Source organism: Henckelia pumila, chromosome 4, assembly GCF_033568475.1.
Source record: "Henckelia pumila isolate YLH828 chromosome 4, ASM3356847v2, whole genome shotgun sequence".
NCBI lineage: Eukaryota > Viridiplantae > Streptophyta > Magnoliopsida > Lamiales > Gesneriaceae > Henckelia > Henckelia pumila.
This window is the reverse complement of record NC_133123.1, coordinates 87,673,126-87,692,650: the sequence shown is the minus strand read 5'-3', so window position 1 is coordinate 87,692,650 and position 19,525 is coordinate 87,673,126. Positions and strand designations below refer to the sequence as shown.

Below are 19,525 nucleotides of genomic sequence, written 5' to 3'. Positions count from 1 at the left end.
ACTGAATCATCTGAATAATTGAATGCTTCAATTCAAAGTTATTTGCATCCATAGCAGGGCGAACGATGCTAGATCCATAACCTTCAGTTGGTGGACGAATCAAGTCAAGAACAGTTCTGTTGTCCGCCATACCTTTCTTTGATTCAAATTCTTTCTCAAGTTCAAGATTGATAGATCTCTTAGCCTTTCGGATCCTGCTGAGCATGCGTTCGATCTCTAAATCAAGTGGTAGAAGCTCTCTAGATCGAATGCTATGCATGCACAACAGATAGTACCTGAAAATAACCAAGAAAAGAAGAGAATTCAGAATTTAATAAACTAAATTAAAATAAAGTCTAATATCAAGTGAAATAAAAATTCTGATATCACAAACAGTCCTCGGCAATGGCGCCAAAAACTTGACCGCCTAAATCGGTGTGATAAAAATATACTGGCAATCGTACCAGGTCAAGTAATAGATAGTGGGCAAAGGTCCAGATGTCAAACTCACAAGGACTGTATATGTATGAGTACCAAAATATGATTATTCCTACTTAATCTAGACTAACCAATAAAAGTAATGAAATTTTAGATTTTAAATTAAGAACTTAAATTGCAAATAAAGTTCAATTAAAAACACAGCAAGAACTTTGGATTAAATTCAATATGAGAAAAGATTGATCAAGGACACACGTAGGTACCAGACAAATTATGTAACAAGTAGCCGATTCAGGACTCAGATTTAATCTTAAATTACGGAAATTCTCCTAACTTGTTCAAAGGTATATTTCTAGAACAATCAAACCTATTCAAATATTGACGGATTAATTTTTCGTAATTCTAGTCAAATTCAAGCGCATGAAAAACTATGAGAATTCAGTTTTCAGCTAAAACCGCACACTGAAACGGAATTCTATTTTAAGTCGGTTTTACCATGTGTTTATTATTAAAGTGATCGAAATCAATCCATCCTCTGTCGACTTGGAATCGATTAACAATCAAGCAAACAGTTTATCAGGCTATTCACAAGACAAACATAAATATAACAATCAATAAAATAAAATCAAGTCTGAAAAATCCCAAATAAACATCCAAGTTTTCTACATAAATTTGTCTGGCTCAATCACGTGGCCTTGATCGAAAAGAAAGAACTACTCAAAGTTTAGAATCATGATTCAAACAAAGTTTTTAATCATGAACTAAAAATAAAAAGAAGAAAAGAAGAAAGAAAAGAGAAATCTTCTCTCCCAAGCTTGTAGCCGCCTCTCTTCTATGATAGAACACGTCTGGAACCCTTCATCTGATGATAAAAAGCCTATTTATACGCCCCAAATCTTCAAATGATTGCATCCTTCACGAATAAGAGTTTCCAAAAATAAAAAGTTTGCACGCCGTCAGGCTCTCGAGCGAGAGATCTTCTGTTTTATTTTTTTTCCTGTCCGTAATTCTCGCTCGAGCGCGTAAAGAAGCGCTCGAGCGAGCAGTTTTCTGTCCCAATTCTAAAAATTTCGCGATATGCACGGACCCCGTGCCATGTTCGTTCCTAGGTCCGTGCATGTGTTTTTTCCAGTGTGCAGTTTTCTTGAAAAAATCATATCTCGAGTTCTAGTCGTCGGATCAAGCTGAAATTTGGACAGCAGCTTCAAAACATCCTGAATTTAATTTGAACGGTAGAGATTGGATTTGGATCTTTCTAAAATAAAAAATGATATTTTTATCATGGCTTCTCCGTAATTCATTCATCAAAAATCAATTTTCCTACAAAAATTAACTCGGAAAGTGAAATGCACACATATGCAATAAATCACATCAAAACACATCAAAACATAATGAGATGACACAAATGTATGCAAAATAAACATAAAAATAACATAAAATAATGCATACAAAATGCATTTATCAATCAACAACACGGAGGGACAACAGAAACCTATCAAATAGAAAGTAACACTGAGGGACAAAATAATCGCATTCAATGACATCAAGAATCAAGGTCCACTATAAGTTTGTTTACTTCGATGCCTTATGAACTTAGAGATAGATTTAGTAGTCTGTACCGAAAAACTATAGTCGAGCGTTATGGAATTGAAGATGCACTCTTTCTGGATAAGTTTTATCGTCATTTGAAATTTGCACATAAGAATAAGAAAACAAAATCTTTTTAAGGAAATAATTACATAAGCAAGAAATTTCCATGAGTTATAATTTGATTTTCTTCCTATTTTTAAAGTATAGCTCACAGATTGTGCAACCATCCATAATTTGTAAAGTATTTGTGTATTTGTTAATTTAATTAGTTTTGCAGGTTAAAGAAGAATAGCTGTTAAGAAGAGAATGTTATTTGTGAGTTTAGTTAGTTTTAAAAGTTATACATGTAACCCCTTCCCAACTCAAAAACAATGTTATACATGTATTTGAGATGCTAACCGGAAATAATAAGTTACATATTTTTATTTATATATATATAATATAACATTTTTAGCTTAAAAAATATGGTGTCTAAGAGACATATTGTTTATATATATATATATATGTAGAGAAATGATATGGTGAACAACTATCGTGAGCACCCATGTGAGCACATGCCAATGTGACATCATGCACATCCAATAGGTGAGTGACACGTCAGCAAGTGCTCACATGAGTGCTCACGATGATTGTTCACCATATCATTTCTCTATATTATATGTGTATATATATATATATATATTTATTTATTATTATTTTATTAAAGATGTGCAACATACAATATATTGGTGTGTTGGTATGTTTTTTAATTTGCCCACAATGCCCTTTACACGTTTTAGTTTTCCTCTTCAACTCAAACACATCAGTTGCTTCTGAAACATTACACTCATAAAATAAGTCTTATCTACGATTTGAAAAATAACCTTATATTGTCAACCATTCCTCCTCAACCTCTCCACGTTGATCCACAATTTTAAAATACTTTACCTCTAAACAAAATTTTTTCAAATTTGTCTTCTCTGCATAAGGACAAGGCAGTTAATTCGACGAACGAATTAATATAATACAAATTTCAAATAATTTTTGTGTTTCATGTTTTTACAACATACACTTTCTCTGTTGCACACAAATTTTCAAAATGTCTTCTCCAAATAGCAAATAGACAATTAATTTCTAGTTATTTTTAAATTTTTTTGGTATAAAATAGCATATTTATGATATAGTTATGCTTATTCCTTTCTGAATTATGTTCTTTTCAATTGTCTGGGATTTCTGTTCGTGGGTAAGGTTAATGTATGCTTCTAATTTTCTGTGAAATTTGAATGAGCTCAGAAATTATTTTAAGTCCAATAAATTTTGATGCATGTTGACGTCTAAATTTTTATGCTGATCAACAGCACCAAGGGACAACAGAAATCGTAAGAAATAGAAAGCAATACTGAGGGTCGGACAACAGAATCACAGACAATGAAATCGAGAATCAAGGTCCACTATAGGTTTGTTTACAGAGAGATAAATTTAGTATGTACCCAAAAACTATAGTCAAGAGTTATGGAATTGTGTTTAACAATGAGATATTCTTCTTGGATAAGTGTTATCGTCATTTGACATTTACATATAAGAATAGTAAAACAAAATCTTTTTTAAGAAAAAAAAATAATATTAATTATTAATATATATGACGCATGCGTGTATGTGGTTTCCAAAAGATGTCATCAATAATAACATAAAAATACAAGATAAATGTAAGATTCCCTGAAGTTTATCGGTGAAACGAGTGAAACTACAACTATAAATACAAGGTTTCGAGGAAGCTGAAGAGATCGATCATTCCCTTCAGTTTTCTTACAAATAAAAACATTGTAATATTTCTCTTTTTAAGATTGTATTGAGTTTTAATTTTATGTATTTCAAGAAAAAGGCTACTATGAGTAGTTAAACTAGTTATCTCATCCTCTTCAAAGAAGGTTGATTTATGTAATAATATGTTATCTGAATAAATTTGTAAAGCTCTTCCCTATCATGTTGTTTTCATTTAAAAATTAAGCTTTTACTGTACGCCGCCTTAAGGTAGGAAACGAAATAAGATTGTGCTAGTTGCTGCTAAAGGAGTCTGTGTCAGGAATCATCGTTTGCGATCGCGTGGTTCGGTTGTGAGAAGCAACCCGTAAAACCCGATAGACATAACCCGACCACAATGTGGTCAAAGAGGTAATTTGCTTTAATTTACTTACGGAAGCATGATGAAATTAAGCTTTCAAATGTTAAAAAGGGAAATAAAGGGCAGAATATGTATTATTTAGTTTCAAGGACATATTCGAGACACCTTTTAATTAATAAGGGATATATTCAAAACTTGATAAACAAAAGAGATATAATTGGGATGATGATGAAACTTGGAGGATATATTCAATAATTATCCCGTCATTTGACATTTACACATAAGAATAGCTAAATCTTTTTTAAGAAAAAAAATATTAATTATTAATATATACTTGTGAAAAATACACACGCCTTGCGAGTGTAAAATAGAATTTTTTTTATATGTTTTTTTCAAAAGTAAAACATGGAGTGAGTGAGAAGTTTAGTGAGATAGTGGATTGATAACGTAGAATTGTAGTTATTTTCAAAGTTCTGAGGAGAAGTTGGTGATGGTAGTTATTTCCTCTAAGCCATTACCATGTTAATATAGATAGATTTAATTTGTAATTTAATTTAATATTGGCACACTAAAGTACCAATTCAGTTTTTAAGATGATCTTATACTTCATATAATAGAAAGAGATTTAATTTAATATTGACACACTAATGTACCAATTTAGTTTTTAAAATGGTCTTAAACCTAATATAATAAAAAGAAATTTAATTTAATATAGACACACTAACGTCACAATTTAGTTTTTAAAATGGTCTTAAACTTAATATAATAAAAAGAAATTTAATTTAATATAGATATACTAACGTACCAATTCAATTTTGAAGATGATCTTAAACTTAATATAATTTAAATTTAAATAGATGACACGTGCGTGTACCTGGTTGGATACTAGTAGATAATTGATAAATAATAAGAAAAAAAATTAGATAGAATAGATATCCCCAATTCTCTGAAAGTGAAATCCTAGCTAGGTCGAATGCGATTGAATCTCTGATCAGAAATTCCGATGTATGAGTGTGACGACAATAGTTCAACGCCTCCTGCCGCCGCACACAGGCCAGTCCCTCGTCTGCCGCCGGTGCCACCTTTCAACTCTTTAGAAGAATGGAAGGGCCAGTTGTTCTGGAAAGCAATGGACCCGATCGGTTACCAGTACTTGTGTCGCATACTCGGAGGAGGGAAACCAGAAGACGTTCAATTGATCTTTTCGGAGTTGAAAGATCAAATATGTGCGTTGATGTTTGATCGATTAGGTGGGAACGTAGTTATATCTCTTTGTCACGCCTGCAACGAACAACAGATGAACCATTTGGTTTCTTCTGTCACTGCCGATGTCGATTTATTCCTTGTTGTCTGTCTCAACTCTGATGGGTATGTAATGATAATAATATGTCCGTAACCTTAATAAAAACACCCCGATTTCTCCATTTTCCTGTTTTCTCGCAGATCTCGGTGCATCAAGGATTTTCTCCGGTGTCTCAGGACACCAAAGCAAATATCTGACGTGGTATCCGTTTTGCGACGCCTCACGCCTCGGCTCGTAAACCACGACATTGGTTCTAGAGTTATTAGCCGGTGCTTGGATATTTTCCCTCTTCCGGCCGAAGAAACCAAAGTATTTGTCCCTTATTTAATCCTAGTTTTTTTTTTTTTTTTTTTTTTTACGGTGTATGTTACACTACTCATGTTTCTCGCAGCCAATTCTCGATGTCATATCTGATATATTTTTCGAAATGGCGACCAATCGAACTGGATGCAGTCTTCTTCGGGAACTCCTCCTCGGATCAGATGCCTTTGTACTGGAAAACCAAACTGGTATTCTCTCAAAAATAAAAGAAGATCTACGGAAGTTGTCTCATCATCCATGCGGGCACGTATACATGAACTCTCTTTCTCTCTCAAGTTTGCATATAAAATCCAAAACCAACATTTTTCCGGTTTCAGGCGCACTTTGGTGTGGCTCTTAATAAAACTCAGGATACAGGATGTTGAAAAAGATTTAGTAGCTCAACTGAGAGGGGGGTTCGCTCTTATGTCCATGGACAGATATGCATCCCAAGTAGTCTTGATACTGATGGAGGAATACAAAGAAAAAGTAGCTCCTCAAATCTACGATGAGATAATCCACAGTCGTGATTGCTCGAGAGTCCTACTACATCCTGATGGCAAATCTGTTCTCAAATATGCCAAGAAACACTCTATGGTATGAATGACAATACTCATCTTTATTTCTCTAAATAAATGTAGTTTAAGGTTAACACAATTTTATGGAATCCCGCAGAAAAGTGCTTGTCAGACTTTGAATCAACAGATTCCCCTGCGCGCCAATCACCATGGAAAGAATGTCCATCCCAAAAATAAAACACAGAGGATCTGTGTATGATTGGCGAGAAATATTGCGTCCTTTCTGCTCGGAATCTCCATCTCCGCTGGGCATATGACCTTGTTTGTTTGTTTTTTTTGTGTTTTTCTGATACTTGATATTTATATTTTTGTGTTTCAGGGTGTGGTTTTGAAGATTAAATGCATGACTTTAATAGTAATTATATGTGTCCTCTGTATTTGAAGTTCCATCCTATCCCAAGATAGGTTTTTTTTCTTGATTGTTTGAATTTTTTATTTCCCTTATATCGATTGAATTTCTCTATGCACCTACTGAATAATTAAAGTGCGTTTCCATTACAAGTATATATATCAGTTATGGTAAAGGAAGAGTGAAATCCAGTAAATGGGCTGAAACTAGATAAGATATCACTTGCTATTTAATTGTGTTTGAGGGTTCTAGGGAACTGCATCAGATCATGGTGTGACCATAGTTGTTAAAAGCGTAAAGCGCAAAAAAGCGCTCAAGTGCCTTTGGGCTTAAAGCGCAAAGCGAAGCGCACGCTTCATGGAACAAAAGCGCAATAAACAAAACATTATCAAAATAATAAGAATAAAGTCAAGAATCCTTGCAAATGTGATAGATAAACATCAAATATCATAAGAGTCATCATCTTCATTCTCCAAATCTACGTCCTCAGCCCCATCGCTTGATTTGTATCCATTGGTATCTTCTTCTTCTTCAGTTTCATGATCAATGTTCAGCTCTTCTTCCTCAACAAGTCTAGTTCGAGCTAAAGATTGCTTTATTTTTGCTGAAATGGATGATGATGATGCTCTTTTTGAACTAGATGCATTTCTAGATCGAAAGCCATATGCACTTTCACCAACACCAGCCGCTTGTGCTACATCACTCCAACGCAAAGCATCATCTTCAAAGACAAAATCATTATCCTCATTGGCACTATCACCATCATCCAACTTTCCCAATAACCATTCATTACTATCATCTATTTCTGACAAAGAAATAGGATCAATCATATCTCGCATGACATATCTCCGCCTCAATGCTCTATTATATTTGATATATACCAAATCATTCAATCGTTGCTGAGACAATCTATTTCTTTTTTTCGAATGTATCTGCCAAAGAATTAGAATTAAGAAGTTACACTTCATACTCCATAATCTGAAATTTAGTATGTATTAAATTAAATAATAAAAAACACTTGAAACTTACATGTTCAAATACACTCCAATTACGTTCGCAGCCTGAAGAAGAGCATGTAAGATACAAAATCTTCATTGCAAATGCTTTCAACTCAGGTGTTGATGCACCATAAGAGGACCACCAATCAGCTTTAAAGTTGAAACACAAAAATTAAATTTCTTACCTCCCAAAGTTTGTGACTTTGTAATGCTTGAGAATGTAAATTGAGATTGCACTAAATATTATTACCTGGTGATTTTGAAGCTCTTTGTCTGATAGCCATAGGTAAACCAAAAAGTCCTTCTGCATTTTTGTATTTCTCCAATTGATTTGTGATCTTATCTTGCAAATCTTCACCTCTCACCAATCTAGCTATGCATTTGTACAAACCCTCCAACACTTCTGCATCATTTTCTATGTAAGGATTTGTGTAAAAAAACTCGGGATTCAAGAAATATCCAGCGGCATGCAAAGGATGATGGAGTTGAACGTTCCATCTTCTGTTAATGATTTCAAAAACACCACGATATTTCTCTTCGTTCATATTAAATGATGCAGCGATAGCTTCTTTGGCTCTGTCCATTGCCTCATAGATGTAACCCATAGGGGACCTTTTTTCACCGTCTACCAGCCTCAATACTTTCACCAATGGACCGCCAACTTTCAATGCAAAAACTGCAAATTTCCAAAAAGAAGGCATCATCATCACTTCTGCAACACGTTTCCCAGCCGCCTCTTTAGAATATCGACCTGTTGCCCACTTTTCAGATGTAAACATCTTTCTCATATTTGCTTGATGTACTTGAAACCGCTTTAAAGTCAAAAAAGCGGTTGCAAAGCGAGTCTTTGCAGTTCTTATCATGTCTCTCTGTCCGGTAAACTCCCTCATCATGCTCAATAACTGTGGTCTATTGTAAATATAACCATTTACCATCAATGCCCTTTCATGCAAACTTTTGAGACGAGGAATTTTGAATATTTCCTCAAGCATCAAATCTATGCAATGTGCTGCACATGGAGTCCAATACAAGTGTGGAAAATTGTTTTCCAAAAGACGACCTGAATATGAAATAAAGTAATGTCACTCAAAAATTTTAAAAAATTCAGAATTAAACATGAATTTACAATTTAAAATATTACCTGCTTTGACATTGTAGCTTGCATTATCTGTCACAATCTGTACCACATTCTTTTCACCAATTCGATTCACAAATAACTTAAGTAACTCATACATTTTGTCAGCAGTGTGAGAATAACTTGAAGCATCCACTAATTCAACAAATACGGTTCCTTTAGGACCATTAACCAAAAAATTTATCAGACTTCTGCCCTTTTTATCCGTCCACCCATCTGCCATGATTGTACACCCATACTTAGCATGATCTTCTTCATGGGATTTGAGACACAAGTTTGTATTTGTCAACTCCTTCTTCAAATACTTAACTCTTACTTCATGATATGATGGAGGTTTCATTCCCACTCCAAAAGTCCCAATAGCATCAATTCAAGGCTGCAGAGAATCATATTTAACAGCATTAAAAGGAATTCCGGCATCATACATCCACGTAGCAAATTTTTGAATCGCATCTTCTCTTAATTTTTTTTTATTCTCATCATATTGGCCTTTATTTTTCGTACGCCTTTGTCTGACAATTTCTTCTATATCTTTCGCAAAATAAAGGTCAATAGGCCCTGCTTGTTTACTTTTTTTACCTTGCACCGTAGGCCCAAGCCCACTTGAACCGGATATTGGTCGTTTACCTTTCCGTTTAGTTTGAAGATCATCTTCATCTTCATCATCTTCCAAATCAACAATGTCATCTAAATGAGGAATATCATTCATTTGATTCTTCAAATTTCTCTTTTTTTTAATGAACTCTTTGATTTCTTCTTTAACATGCTCCGGACATTTCGAACACTCTTTCACATTTCTATTGCCCCCAACTAAATGTAATTTATGCCGATAAATTCCACCAATTGTTACTTTATCACAAAAACAACAACACACATTATTTGGATTTTTAGGATCCGGAAGAGTTGCATAATTCCAAGCAATATCCTTTCGATTCGATGGAAGTGTTGGGTTTGATTGTGACATTGTTATAACAACTGAAAAAATAAATAACAATCACATATTGCTAATTAAATTTTAAAAAAAAACACATTTGAATATAATTTACAAAAATTCATAAAATTAGGATTTACCTATTTGGGCAACAAAGAGAAGGGAAGTGCTAAGTAAACAAGGTGGGGAGCGGCAGGGCGGTGCGGCGGCGACCGGCGAGGCAGGCACAGCGGCGAGGCAGAGGCTCGGCGAGGCAGAGGAGTAGAGGAGCAGAGCGTGAGGCAGAGAGATGCAGTGTGAGGGCCGTGAGTTTTTATTGGGCTTAATATCAGATCTATTAATATTATATAAGTTATTTGGGCTTAAAAAACTTAAAAGTGCACTTTCAATGTGTGACTTTAAGCCTTGTTTAAAAAAAAAAAATCAAAATCTGCCTGGCTTCTAAGAAGCGCAGAAGCGATCGCTTTGCGCCTCAAAGCGAGGCGCAATAAAGCGACCGCCTCGAAGATCTGCTGCGCTTCAGAGTTCTCTGAAGCGCATCCTGAGCGCCTCGCATCGCTTTGCGCTTAAGCGACCGAGGCGCTCGCTTTTAAAGCTGATTGGTGGTCCTCTTATGGTGCATCAACACCTGAGTTGAAAGCATTTGCAATGAAGATTTTGTATCTTACATGCTCTTCTTCAGGCTGCGAACGTAATTAGAGTGTATTTGAACATGTAAGTTTCAAGTGTTTTTTATTATTTAATTTAATACATACTAAATTTCAGATTATGGAGTATGAAGTGTAACTTCTTAATTCTAATTCTTTGGCAGATACATTCGAAAAAAAGAAATAGATTTTCTCAGCAACGATTGAATGATTTGATATATATCAAATATAATAGAGCATTGAGGCGGAGATATGTCATGCGAGATATGATTGATCCTATTTCTTTGTCAGAAATAGATGATAGTAATGAATGGTTATTGGGAAAGTTGGATGATGGTGATAGTGCCAATGAGGATAATGATTTTGTCTTTGAAGATGATGATTTGCGTTGGAGTGATGTAGCACAAGCGGCTGATGTTGGTGAAAGTGCATATGGCTTTCGATCTAGAAATGCATCTAGTTCAAAAGGAGCATCATCATCATCCATTTCAGCAAAAAGAAAGCAATCTTTAGCTCGAACTAGACTTGTTGAGGATGAAGAGCTGAACATTGATCATGAAACTGAAGAAGAAGAAGATACCGATGGATACAAATCAAGCGATGGGGCTGAGGACGTAGATTTGGAGAATGAAGATGATGACTCTTATGATATTTGATGTTTATCTATCACATTTGCAAGGATTCTTGACTTTATTCTTATTATTTTGATAATGTTTTGTTTATTGCGCTTTTGTTCCATGAAGCGTGCGCTTCGCTTTGCGCTTTGCGCTTTAAGCCCAAAGGCATTTGAGCACTTTTTTGCGCTTTACGCTTTTAACAACTATGTTCCGACCACAATTCTGCTTCACAGTGTTACAGAAAGGTGGTGTACAAGTTACAAGTGACATGGGAGTTTGCCTTTTATTTTTGCCATTTCAGGCTTTGCTTCACTAATTGTGATAGCTCTGCCTTTAGTTAATATTTTCTGACAGTCACAAAATCTTCACAAGCCAAGATTGGAGTCTTGTTGCTTCATTTGCTGCTTCACAATTTCCATTAGGTTTCTCTTAGCAGCTACAAAAATATAGCCTATGACCTTAACTTGAATTTCGACCAATATATGCAGCTAAACGAGTCATAATAGTGTCAGAATCATGTAACAGTCTTAGTTTTTTGGTTTAGTTGCCACAGAAGTTTGTATTTAACAGGAAAGAAAAAGGAGTTGGTGGAGGTGTTGGCTGTGGATATTGCCTGTAGGAACTTTTCTTGTTGCATATTCAAGCATTACACGATAAAAGTATTATCTGTTATTGTTGAAATCCAGAGACTCGATGGATGTCACATACATTGACCCCTACTAGAACTCCTGAGGACTATTGTTTTGGGATAAACGATCCACTCCTCGTCTTATCATTTGCGCATTTCCTTGCTTGTACCTTGGTGGAGCAGAGATAATTTGCTCAATATGATGGATCCTTGGTGCAAATACTTGGTTTAGGTTGGTTCCTTTCAAAAAAATTAATCGATTTAGTGTAAGGCAGTGTGTGATATTATTTTAAAAAATGTGCTTATAAACAATCTCAAACACTGTTTAAATCTATTCTATATCTATACCACTCGTTTATTTATTTGTGTTTTAGTTATTATGCCATTATATTAATTTGTTCATCTTCTTTATGCTCATATAATCTCATTTTTTCCTCTTCAGGTCATTGAATCATTGTGCAACTTAAGACCTGGTCTGGTTACGTACGAAATGTACTTTTCGTTTTTAAAAGAATAATTATAATAAATAAAATAATTGTGCAATTCTCATCCTAATTACTGTGATGATAGTTACTGTACTATATTGATAGTAAAATTATCATTAATAATGTAATGATGACTGAATTTTAATTAAAATATAAAGGCATTCATAAAACAATATTTTAAAAATAAGGATAACAAAATGGTTACGGACGATGTATAGGATACTAGATTTGGACGAGAACTACATTGATAAATAAGATTTTGTTTGGACATGTATTTATAAAACGTTTTTAAAAACAAGTTTTTTTTAAAAAAAATTATAAAATATTTTTACCGTTTTAATAATAAATATGTGCTTGAAAAATTATTCTATAAAAATATTGTAATATTTAAAAAGTAATCGTGTTTATCTTTGCCTTCTATGGTTTTATGTTAAAAACATCTAAAAATATCTTTCAAGTATATTTTAAATACTATATTTGAAGATCACTTTTTAAAAAATAGTTTCATTAAATATTTTACAAAATTTTTATCTAAACACATGCTTCAAATTTTTCACTAAAATATTAAAAATATTTTAACAAAACTGAAAATTAAAGATTGAAAAAAGAAATATTTTGTAAAATATAATACCGTTAGAAATAAGAAAAGTTATTTAGTTTTTCCATGGCCATGTACAATATTCATTTTATTTTCAGAACTAATCACTTTTAAAGTAAATATCCGAACAGAACTGAAAATTAAAGACAGAAAAAAGAAATATTTTGTAAAATATAATACCGTAAGAAATAAGAAAAGTTATTTAGTTTTTCCATGGCCATGTACAATATTCATTTTATTTTCAGAACTAATCACTTTTTACCCTACGTTTTTTAACGGATAAAGCTAACCTAGTCTGCGCAAATGACCAGGAAATAATTAAATCACCCAATACATTAGAATTAAAGAAATACACTAATTATTATTAGTGTATCACATAAAAAATTAATTATTGTTAAAAATTATGCTAATGTATTTTTATATTGTTTGGGATATCTAAGTTTTGGAGTGACAAGACAGCTTGTTGAATTGATTCTGGCATCTCCCCTTGCTTCCTTGTGTTTTTTTACAACATTCTAAAAAGTGTGAAGCGTTTCAAAGCGTTGTAGTTAAACTTTAATTTTTTTAAGTTTAAGCGTGATTACTACGAATTGAAGCGTAAACACGTACTTTTAATTGAAACAACAATTTTTGTAATCGCAAACAAATTAATAGAGTAAATAATAAATAAATATAATAAGTACAAGTGTAATGCATTAATTTTTTTTAAGATTCCAAATCAATTTATTTCATCATTTATTTTATATCATGTGTCATCAAATATAAACTAAATTAATTGGCCTACTTTAAAATATTAGATGTAAAATCCATCAATATGTACTACATTCACATCATCAATTTATTTAAGGGTAAATTCGCATTCAGTACCTAAACCCAAACACATATGCATGTTCAGTACCCTGTCAGAAAAATATTTGTTTGAATTTTCTGGGCCCACATTTTTTTCTCGGATGAAAATGAGTACAAAACATTGAAAATAAGGTACGAATATATGATATTCCAGTACAAAACATTGAAAATCTGGTACAAAAACTTAGATTTTGAGTATAAAATTAACATGAACATTTTTATTAATAAGAAAATATGTCATTAATATTAATATTTTTAGTATTCAAAAATCATATATTTGTACCAGATCTAACACATTTCGTACTCAAAAAACATATATTAGTGCTCTATTTCTGATATTTTGTACTCATTTTCATCAAAACATACAATTTGTCACTAATGTCAATATTTATCTATATATTTGAGTACTCAAAAATCATACATTTATACCAGATTTTCAATGTTTTGTACTGGGATATCATGTATTCGTACCTTATTTTCAATGTTTTGTACTGATTTTCAACCGAGAAAAAAATGTGGGCATAGGGAGTTTAAACAAATATTTTTCTGACGGGGGACTGAACATGTATATTTGTTTGGGTTTAGGTACTGAATGATACTTTACCGTTCATTTAACCATCCAATATTATACTTTATATCATTGTTAACAATCACCTACTAATAAAATCACTAATTTATTATCCTTTTTCGTCTTATTAATTAATAAATTTTTTTTTTAGAAAAGTCACATTTAAGAGTATTTAATGACACTTGACATGGTCAACCTTTGTTTGATCATTTTTGTTTGGGTTGGTGCACTATAATTCTGAGCGAAGGGTGTAAATGATGGTGTTACAATTGAAAGATATTGGTGAACGCTGGGAGGCCATGCGATCAGCTTTGCTTGAAGCTGATAGACCCATTACATGGGATGTTTTCCGTACCAAGTTCAAACAAGAATATGCTCCACCTTCTTTTGTGGCGGATAAAACATCTAAGTTCTTCAATTTGGTTCAAGGTGACTTAAGTGCTACAGAGTATGCTAGAAAACTGTCTTCACTGTTCAACTACATGCCACACATTGCTGCTAAATATGGAGCTAAACTCGAGAAGTTTATGGAAGGTCTGAATCAGAATATGTACTCCTTGGTCTTGGCCAGTAACCTAGTTGATTATGATGATGCAGTGGACAAAGCCATTAGACATGAAGCATGGTTGAGAAGGGGTCGAACACAGTATACCATGCAAGTACCTAATGAAACTGCACAGTTTCCAGCGAACTCATCTTTTGTACCCTAACAATCATTTCAGCAACCTAGGCCGCAAAATTTAAACCCAAGGGAAAACAATTCAAGAAGAAGTCATTTAGCACTTCCTCCAGTTCTGATAGTTCTCGTGGTGGGGTGGGGGGGGGGGGGATCTACGTGGGTTTCCAGAGAGTCTTGTAGTAGGTGTGGGGGAAGGCATCCTTCTAAACAGTGCATAAGAGTTCAAGGAGTTTGTCGTACATGTGGCCAACTAGGACATTATGCCAAGGTTTGTCCCAATGGGAGAGGACAATAATATCAAGAGTCTTCTCAATTTATCCAGATTCCTCAAGTTCCAGTTCCTAGATCTTTCACTCCTCAGTTTGCACCACGACCCAGTTTCTCCCAACCAAAAGGTTCTTCCAAGAGGTTCTTCTCATCAACAGTTCCCAGGACCTCAACAGGACAGAGTCCATGATTTGAATCATGACTAGGCTCAGGATGCACCTAGAGGGGTTATTGCAGGTATATGTTTTATCTCTGATCATCCTGCTCGTATATTGATAGACATAGGAGCATTTCATTCATTTCTATCTGCTGCATTTAGTGTTGAGCATGAGATTGCTACCACTTTTTTGATTGATCTAGTGTTTGTGTCTACCCCTGCCGGTGTGTAATTGAGATCATGTGAGATAGTGATAAATTGTGTAATCCATTTTGGATGAAAGTATTATGATAACAAACTTGATTAAGCTGTCTATGTCTGACTTTGATTTCATTATCAAAATGGATACTCTGACACACTACCAAACTACTGTTGACTGTTTTCATGAATTTGTGAGATTTCAACCGTATGTTGGTGGCAAATGGAATTTTTATGGCGATGATTCATGATCCCGTATTCCTTTAGTGTCAGCAATGCAGATGTTTGGATTATTTTCTACTGGGAATGAAGGGTATTTGATCCATGTAGTAGATGCTACACTAGATAAGGGACTGCAATTTTATGATATTCCAGTGGTTGAGGAATTTCCTGACATATTTCCTGAAGAGATTCCAGACTTTCCGCCTCAGAGGGAAATAGATTTTGGCATCGATCTGATGCCAAGAGAAAATCCAATTTCCAAAGAACCTTATCAACTAGCTCCAGCAGAATTGAAGGAATTAAAAGAACAGTTGCAGGATCTTCTGGAGAAAGGTTACATTAGGCCAAGTATGTTACCTTGGGGAGCTCCTATACTATTTGTGAAAAATAAAGATGGATCGATGAGGATGTGCATTGAATATCGTCAGTTAAATCAGATTACCGTGAAGAATAAATAAATTTTTCACGCTTTGACGATTTTTTTGATCAATTTCAAGGTACGTCTATGTACTCAAAAATTGATCTTCGTTCTGGTTACCATCAGCTTTGGTTCGTGAAGAAGATATTCCCAAAATAGCGTTTCGGATGCGCTATGGTCACTATGAATTTCTCGTCATGCCATTTGGGTTAACCAATGCTCCAGCGGTTTTTATGGATTTGATGAGCCGTATATTTCGAGAATTTATAGATATATTTGTTATCGTGTTCATTGATGACATTTTGATCTATTCAAAATCAAAGAAGAAGTATCGAGATCATTTGAGACTAGTCCTTCACACTCTTAGAATAGCACAACTTTACGCTAAGTTTTCAAAGTGTGAGTTCTGGTTAGAAAGATTTGTATTTTTGGGACATGTGATTTCAGCTCAGGGAGTGTCTGTTGATTCCAGTAAGATTGATGCTGTTCTTAATTGGACAACACCCAAGAATGTTTATGAGATTCGTAGTTTCTTGGGATTGGCTGGATATTACAGGCGATGTATCAAAGGATTTTCTAAGATAGCGAAGTCTATGACACAGCTGACACAAAAATATCGACGTTTTGTTTGGACTAGAGAGTGTGAAACTAGTTTTCAGACTTTGAAGGAAAATTTAACCCCAACCCCTATTTTAGCTTTACCTTCGGGCTCAGGTGGGTTTGTCGATTGTACAGATGCATCTCTAAATGGACTTGGATGTGTTTTGATGCAGCATGGGAGAGTTATTGCATATGCATCACGTCAGTTGAAACCTCAAGAAACTTGATATCCAGTTCATTACTTAGAGTTGGTTGCCATTGTATTTGCATTGAAAATATTTCATTATCTATACGGAGAACATTTTTTGATATATTCTGATCACAAAAGTCTTATGTATATTTTCACTCAATCTGATATGAACATGAGACAATGTCGTTGGATGTGATTGCTTAAGGACTTTGATTGTGATATTCAGTATCAACCCGGTAAGATGAATCTAGTTGCTGATGTTCTTAGCCAAAAAGTTCAGAATGTGATGTTAACATCTCTTACAATCTCTAAAGTCCATGAGTACTTAGGGACTTCAGGGTGGACTTTCCAACCTAGTGGTGACTGCTTTATAGTTTCATCTATCCAAGTTGAACAACAGATAATTTCTGACATCAAAACAACACAAAGGACTGATCCTTATATTCAGAAGTTGAAAGAATTGTCTCAATCAGGAAAATCAGACAAGTTTGCTGTAGCTTTATATGGAATTCTACATTTCAGAGGTAGATTTGTGGTCCCAAATTTTATAGACTTGAAAGAAGCTATTTTGCGAGAAGCACATTGTAATCAACACATTGTTCACCCAGGAAATAGAAAGATGTATCATGGCTTGCGATCCCAGTATTGGTGGAAAGGTATGAAAAAGGAAATTTCTGACTTTGTAGCAAAATGTTTGACGTGCCAACAGGTTAAAGCCGAAAGGATGAGACCTAGTGGTATGTTACACAGTCTGGAAGTGCCACAGTGTAATTGGGAATACATTGCTATGGATTTCATGACACACTTACCTCGATCTATTCATGGTTGTGATGCTATTTGGGTGATTGTTGATAGACTATCGAAATCATCCCATTTCATCCAATGATCGTACTTACCCTTATAAGAAAATGGCTAAGTTGTACATTGATAATGTGGTAAGATTTCATGGTGTGATAGTAACCATAGTATCAGATCGTGATCCAAGATTTACTTCCAAGTTTTGGGCTAGTTTGTAATCAGCCTTGGGTTCAAAGTTAGCGATGAGCACTGCCTATCACTCACAGATAGATGGTCAGTCAGAGAGGACCATCCAGACATTGAAAGACATGTTGAGAGTTTTAGTGATGTATTTCAGTGGTAGTTGGCAAGAATCGTTATCTTTGGTTGAATTATTTTATAATTACAGTTTTCATACTTTGATTGGAATGACTCCTTTTGTATGGAAGAAAGTGAAAGTCTCCAACTTGTTGGGAAGAAGTAGGAGAACTAAAATTGGCTATCCCTAAATTCGTTCAAGAGATGAAATATAAAGTTGCCTTGATCAGAAAAATAATGAAAGCAGTCCAAGATCGCCAATCTAGTTATGCAAACAAAAGGCGTAGACCTTTAGAATTTCAGGTTGGTGATTATGTTTTCCTGAAAGTGTCACCGTTTCATGGTACTATGAGATTTGGGCGTAAAGGAAAACTAGCTCCTCGTTACATTGGTCCGTATGTAATTTTTGTGAAGATTTGTGTTTTGGATTATCGTTTGGACATGCCGCAGAATTTGTCTGCGATACATGATGTGTTTAATGTGTCTATGATGCGGAAGTATGAGCCAGATCCATCTCATATCTTGAGGGCTGAGGAGATAGAGTTGGACAGTTCCCTTAGCTATTGTGGGGTCTCGGGTTGCTAATCTCATTCTTAGGACAATTAGTAATTAAACATCATTAATTACACAAGGAAGGAATAAGATCAAACAAATTTTTTTTCTGTTCAATTTTTCTGAAAGACTAGGGAACTTACACGCATACATGATGAGTAATATTTTAAGATTTAGATAATTTTAAGCTTATTTGCAATTTAGCCCCTCAAAAATTCATAAATTGCAATTCAGTCCTCGGCCCTCTTTTTAATTCAATTTCAATCCTAAATAATTTAAGAATATTAGAATTTAAATCGAAACTCTAAATATTTTCAAATTAAATATACTCGGATTAAAATTAAATAAGTTCGAATTAAATTAAATAATCCCGGGCCTTACATTTCTCCTCCACTAAGGCATGAGTTCGTCCTTGAATTCATAAACAATCAAGATATGCAGTCTGTATACACATAAGAATAAGGATTAACAAAAAACTGGATAAGAACTCACATCAGTGGAATAAATAGGGAAATCTCTATCTCATGTCGTCTTCTACTTCCCAAGTAGCTTCTTCAACTCCGTGCCGACTCCATTGAATCTTCACCAATGGAATGGTCTTCGTTCGGAGTTGCTTTTCTTTCCTATCAAGTATCTGAATTGGCTGTTCAAAGTAGCTAAGAGTTTCATCCAATTCAGCTTCATCATGTTGCAAGATATGAGACTCGTCAGGTTGATACTTTCAAAGCATCGAGACATGAAATACATCGTGTATACCAGATAAAGATGTAGGAAGAGCGAGTAGATAAGCAAGATTGCCTATCTTCTCGAGTATCTCGTACGGCCCAATAAATCGTGGAGATAACTTTCCTCGCTCGCCAAATCTGACTGTCCCCCTGAACGGTGAAATCTTCAAGAACACTCTATCTACCTATTCAAACGCGGCTGTCGTCGAACATTCGCATATCTGGCTTGTATATGCTGCCCTGTTCTCATTCTCTGCTGTATCAACTTCACCTTATTAGTCATATGTCTAATCATATCTGGTCCCAACTCAGGTACCTATGACACATC

General features: G+C 34.5%; 3 protein-coding genes across 3 annotated transcripts; 2 read left to right on the top strand and 1 right to left on the bottom strand.

Annotated features, from left to right (window-relative positions):
• Positions 1-5,051: 5,051 nt before the first annotated feature.
• LOC140866649 (pumilio homolog 12-like) lies at positions 5,052-6,704 on the top strand. Its single transcript, XM_073271677.1, has 5 exons — positions 5,052-5,476; positions 5,552-5,720; positions 5,803-5,975; positions 6,050-6,308; positions 6,387-6,704. The coding sequence occupies exons 1-5, from the start codon at positions 5,112-5,114 to the stop codon at positions 6,486-6,488; spliced, it is 1,068 nt and encodes a 355-aa protein (XP_073127778.1). The 5' UTR covers positions 5,052-5,111; the 3' UTR covers positions 6,489-6,704.
• Positions 6,705-7,078: 374 nt separating this feature from the next.
• LOC140861379 (uncharacterized) lies at positions 7,079-8,994 on the bottom strand. The gene is made up of 4 exons (XM_073264399.1): positions 8,778-8,994; positions 7,887-8,696; positions 7,668-7,786; positions 7,079-7,570 (listed from the first exon to the last, which is right to left on the bottom strand). The coding sequence occupies exons 1-4, from the start codon at positions 8,992-8,994 to the stop codon at positions 7,079-7,081; spliced, it is 1,638 nt and encodes a 545-aa protein (XP_073120500.1).
• Positions 8,995-17,066: 8,072 nt separating this feature from the next.
• On the top strand, positions 17,067-18,505 carry LOC140861378 (uncharacterized). The gene is made up of 4 exons (XM_073264398.1): positions 17,067-17,562; positions 17,681-17,760; positions 17,890-17,962; positions 18,081-18,505. The coding sequence occupies exons 1-4, from the start codon at positions 17,067-17,069 to the stop codon at positions 18,503-18,505; spliced, it is 1,074 nt and encodes a 357-aa protein (XP_073120499.1).
• The last annotated feature ends 1,020 nt before the right edge of the window (positions 18,506-19,525 follow it).

Bases quoted from the DNA above. Each gene is read 5' to 3' on its own strand.
- LOC140861379 (XM_073264399.1), bottom strand. From the start codon at position 8,994: ATGGCAGATGGGTGGACGGATAAAAAGGGCAGAAGTCTGATAAATTTT. The intron at 8,697-8,777 runs GTAATATTTTAA...TTTCATATTCAG, and splicing joins AAGCTACAATGTCAAAGCAG to GTCGTCTTTTGGAAAACAAT. The intron at 7,787-7,886 runs GTAATAATATTT...TCAACTTTAAAG, and splicing joins AAGAGCTTCAAAATCACCAG to CTGATTGGTGGTCCTCTTAT.
- LOC140866649 (XM_073271677.1), top strand. From the start codon at position 5,112: ATGTATGAGTGTGACGACAATAGTTCAACGCCTCCTGCCGCCGCACAC. The intron at 5,976-6,049 runs GCACGTATACAT...TTCCGGTTTCAG, and splicing joins TTGTCTCATCATCCATGCGG to GCGCACTTTGGTGTGGCTCT. The intron at 6,309-6,386 runs GTATGAATGACA...GGAATCCCGCAG, and splicing joins ATGCCAAGAAACACTCTATG to AAAAGTGCTTGTCAGACTTT.
- LOC140861378 (XM_073264398.1), top strand. From the start codon at position 17,067: ATGAATCTAGTTGCTGATGTTCTTAGCCAAAAAGTTCAGAATGTGATG. The intron at 17,563-17,680 runs GTATGTTACACA...GATTGTTGATAG, and splicing joins CGAAAGGATGAGACCTAGTG to ACTATCGAAATCATCCCATT. The intron at 17,761-17,889 runs GTAAGATTTCAT...TATCACTCACAG, and splicing joins AGTTGTACATTGATAATGTG to ATAGATGGTCAGTCAGAGAG.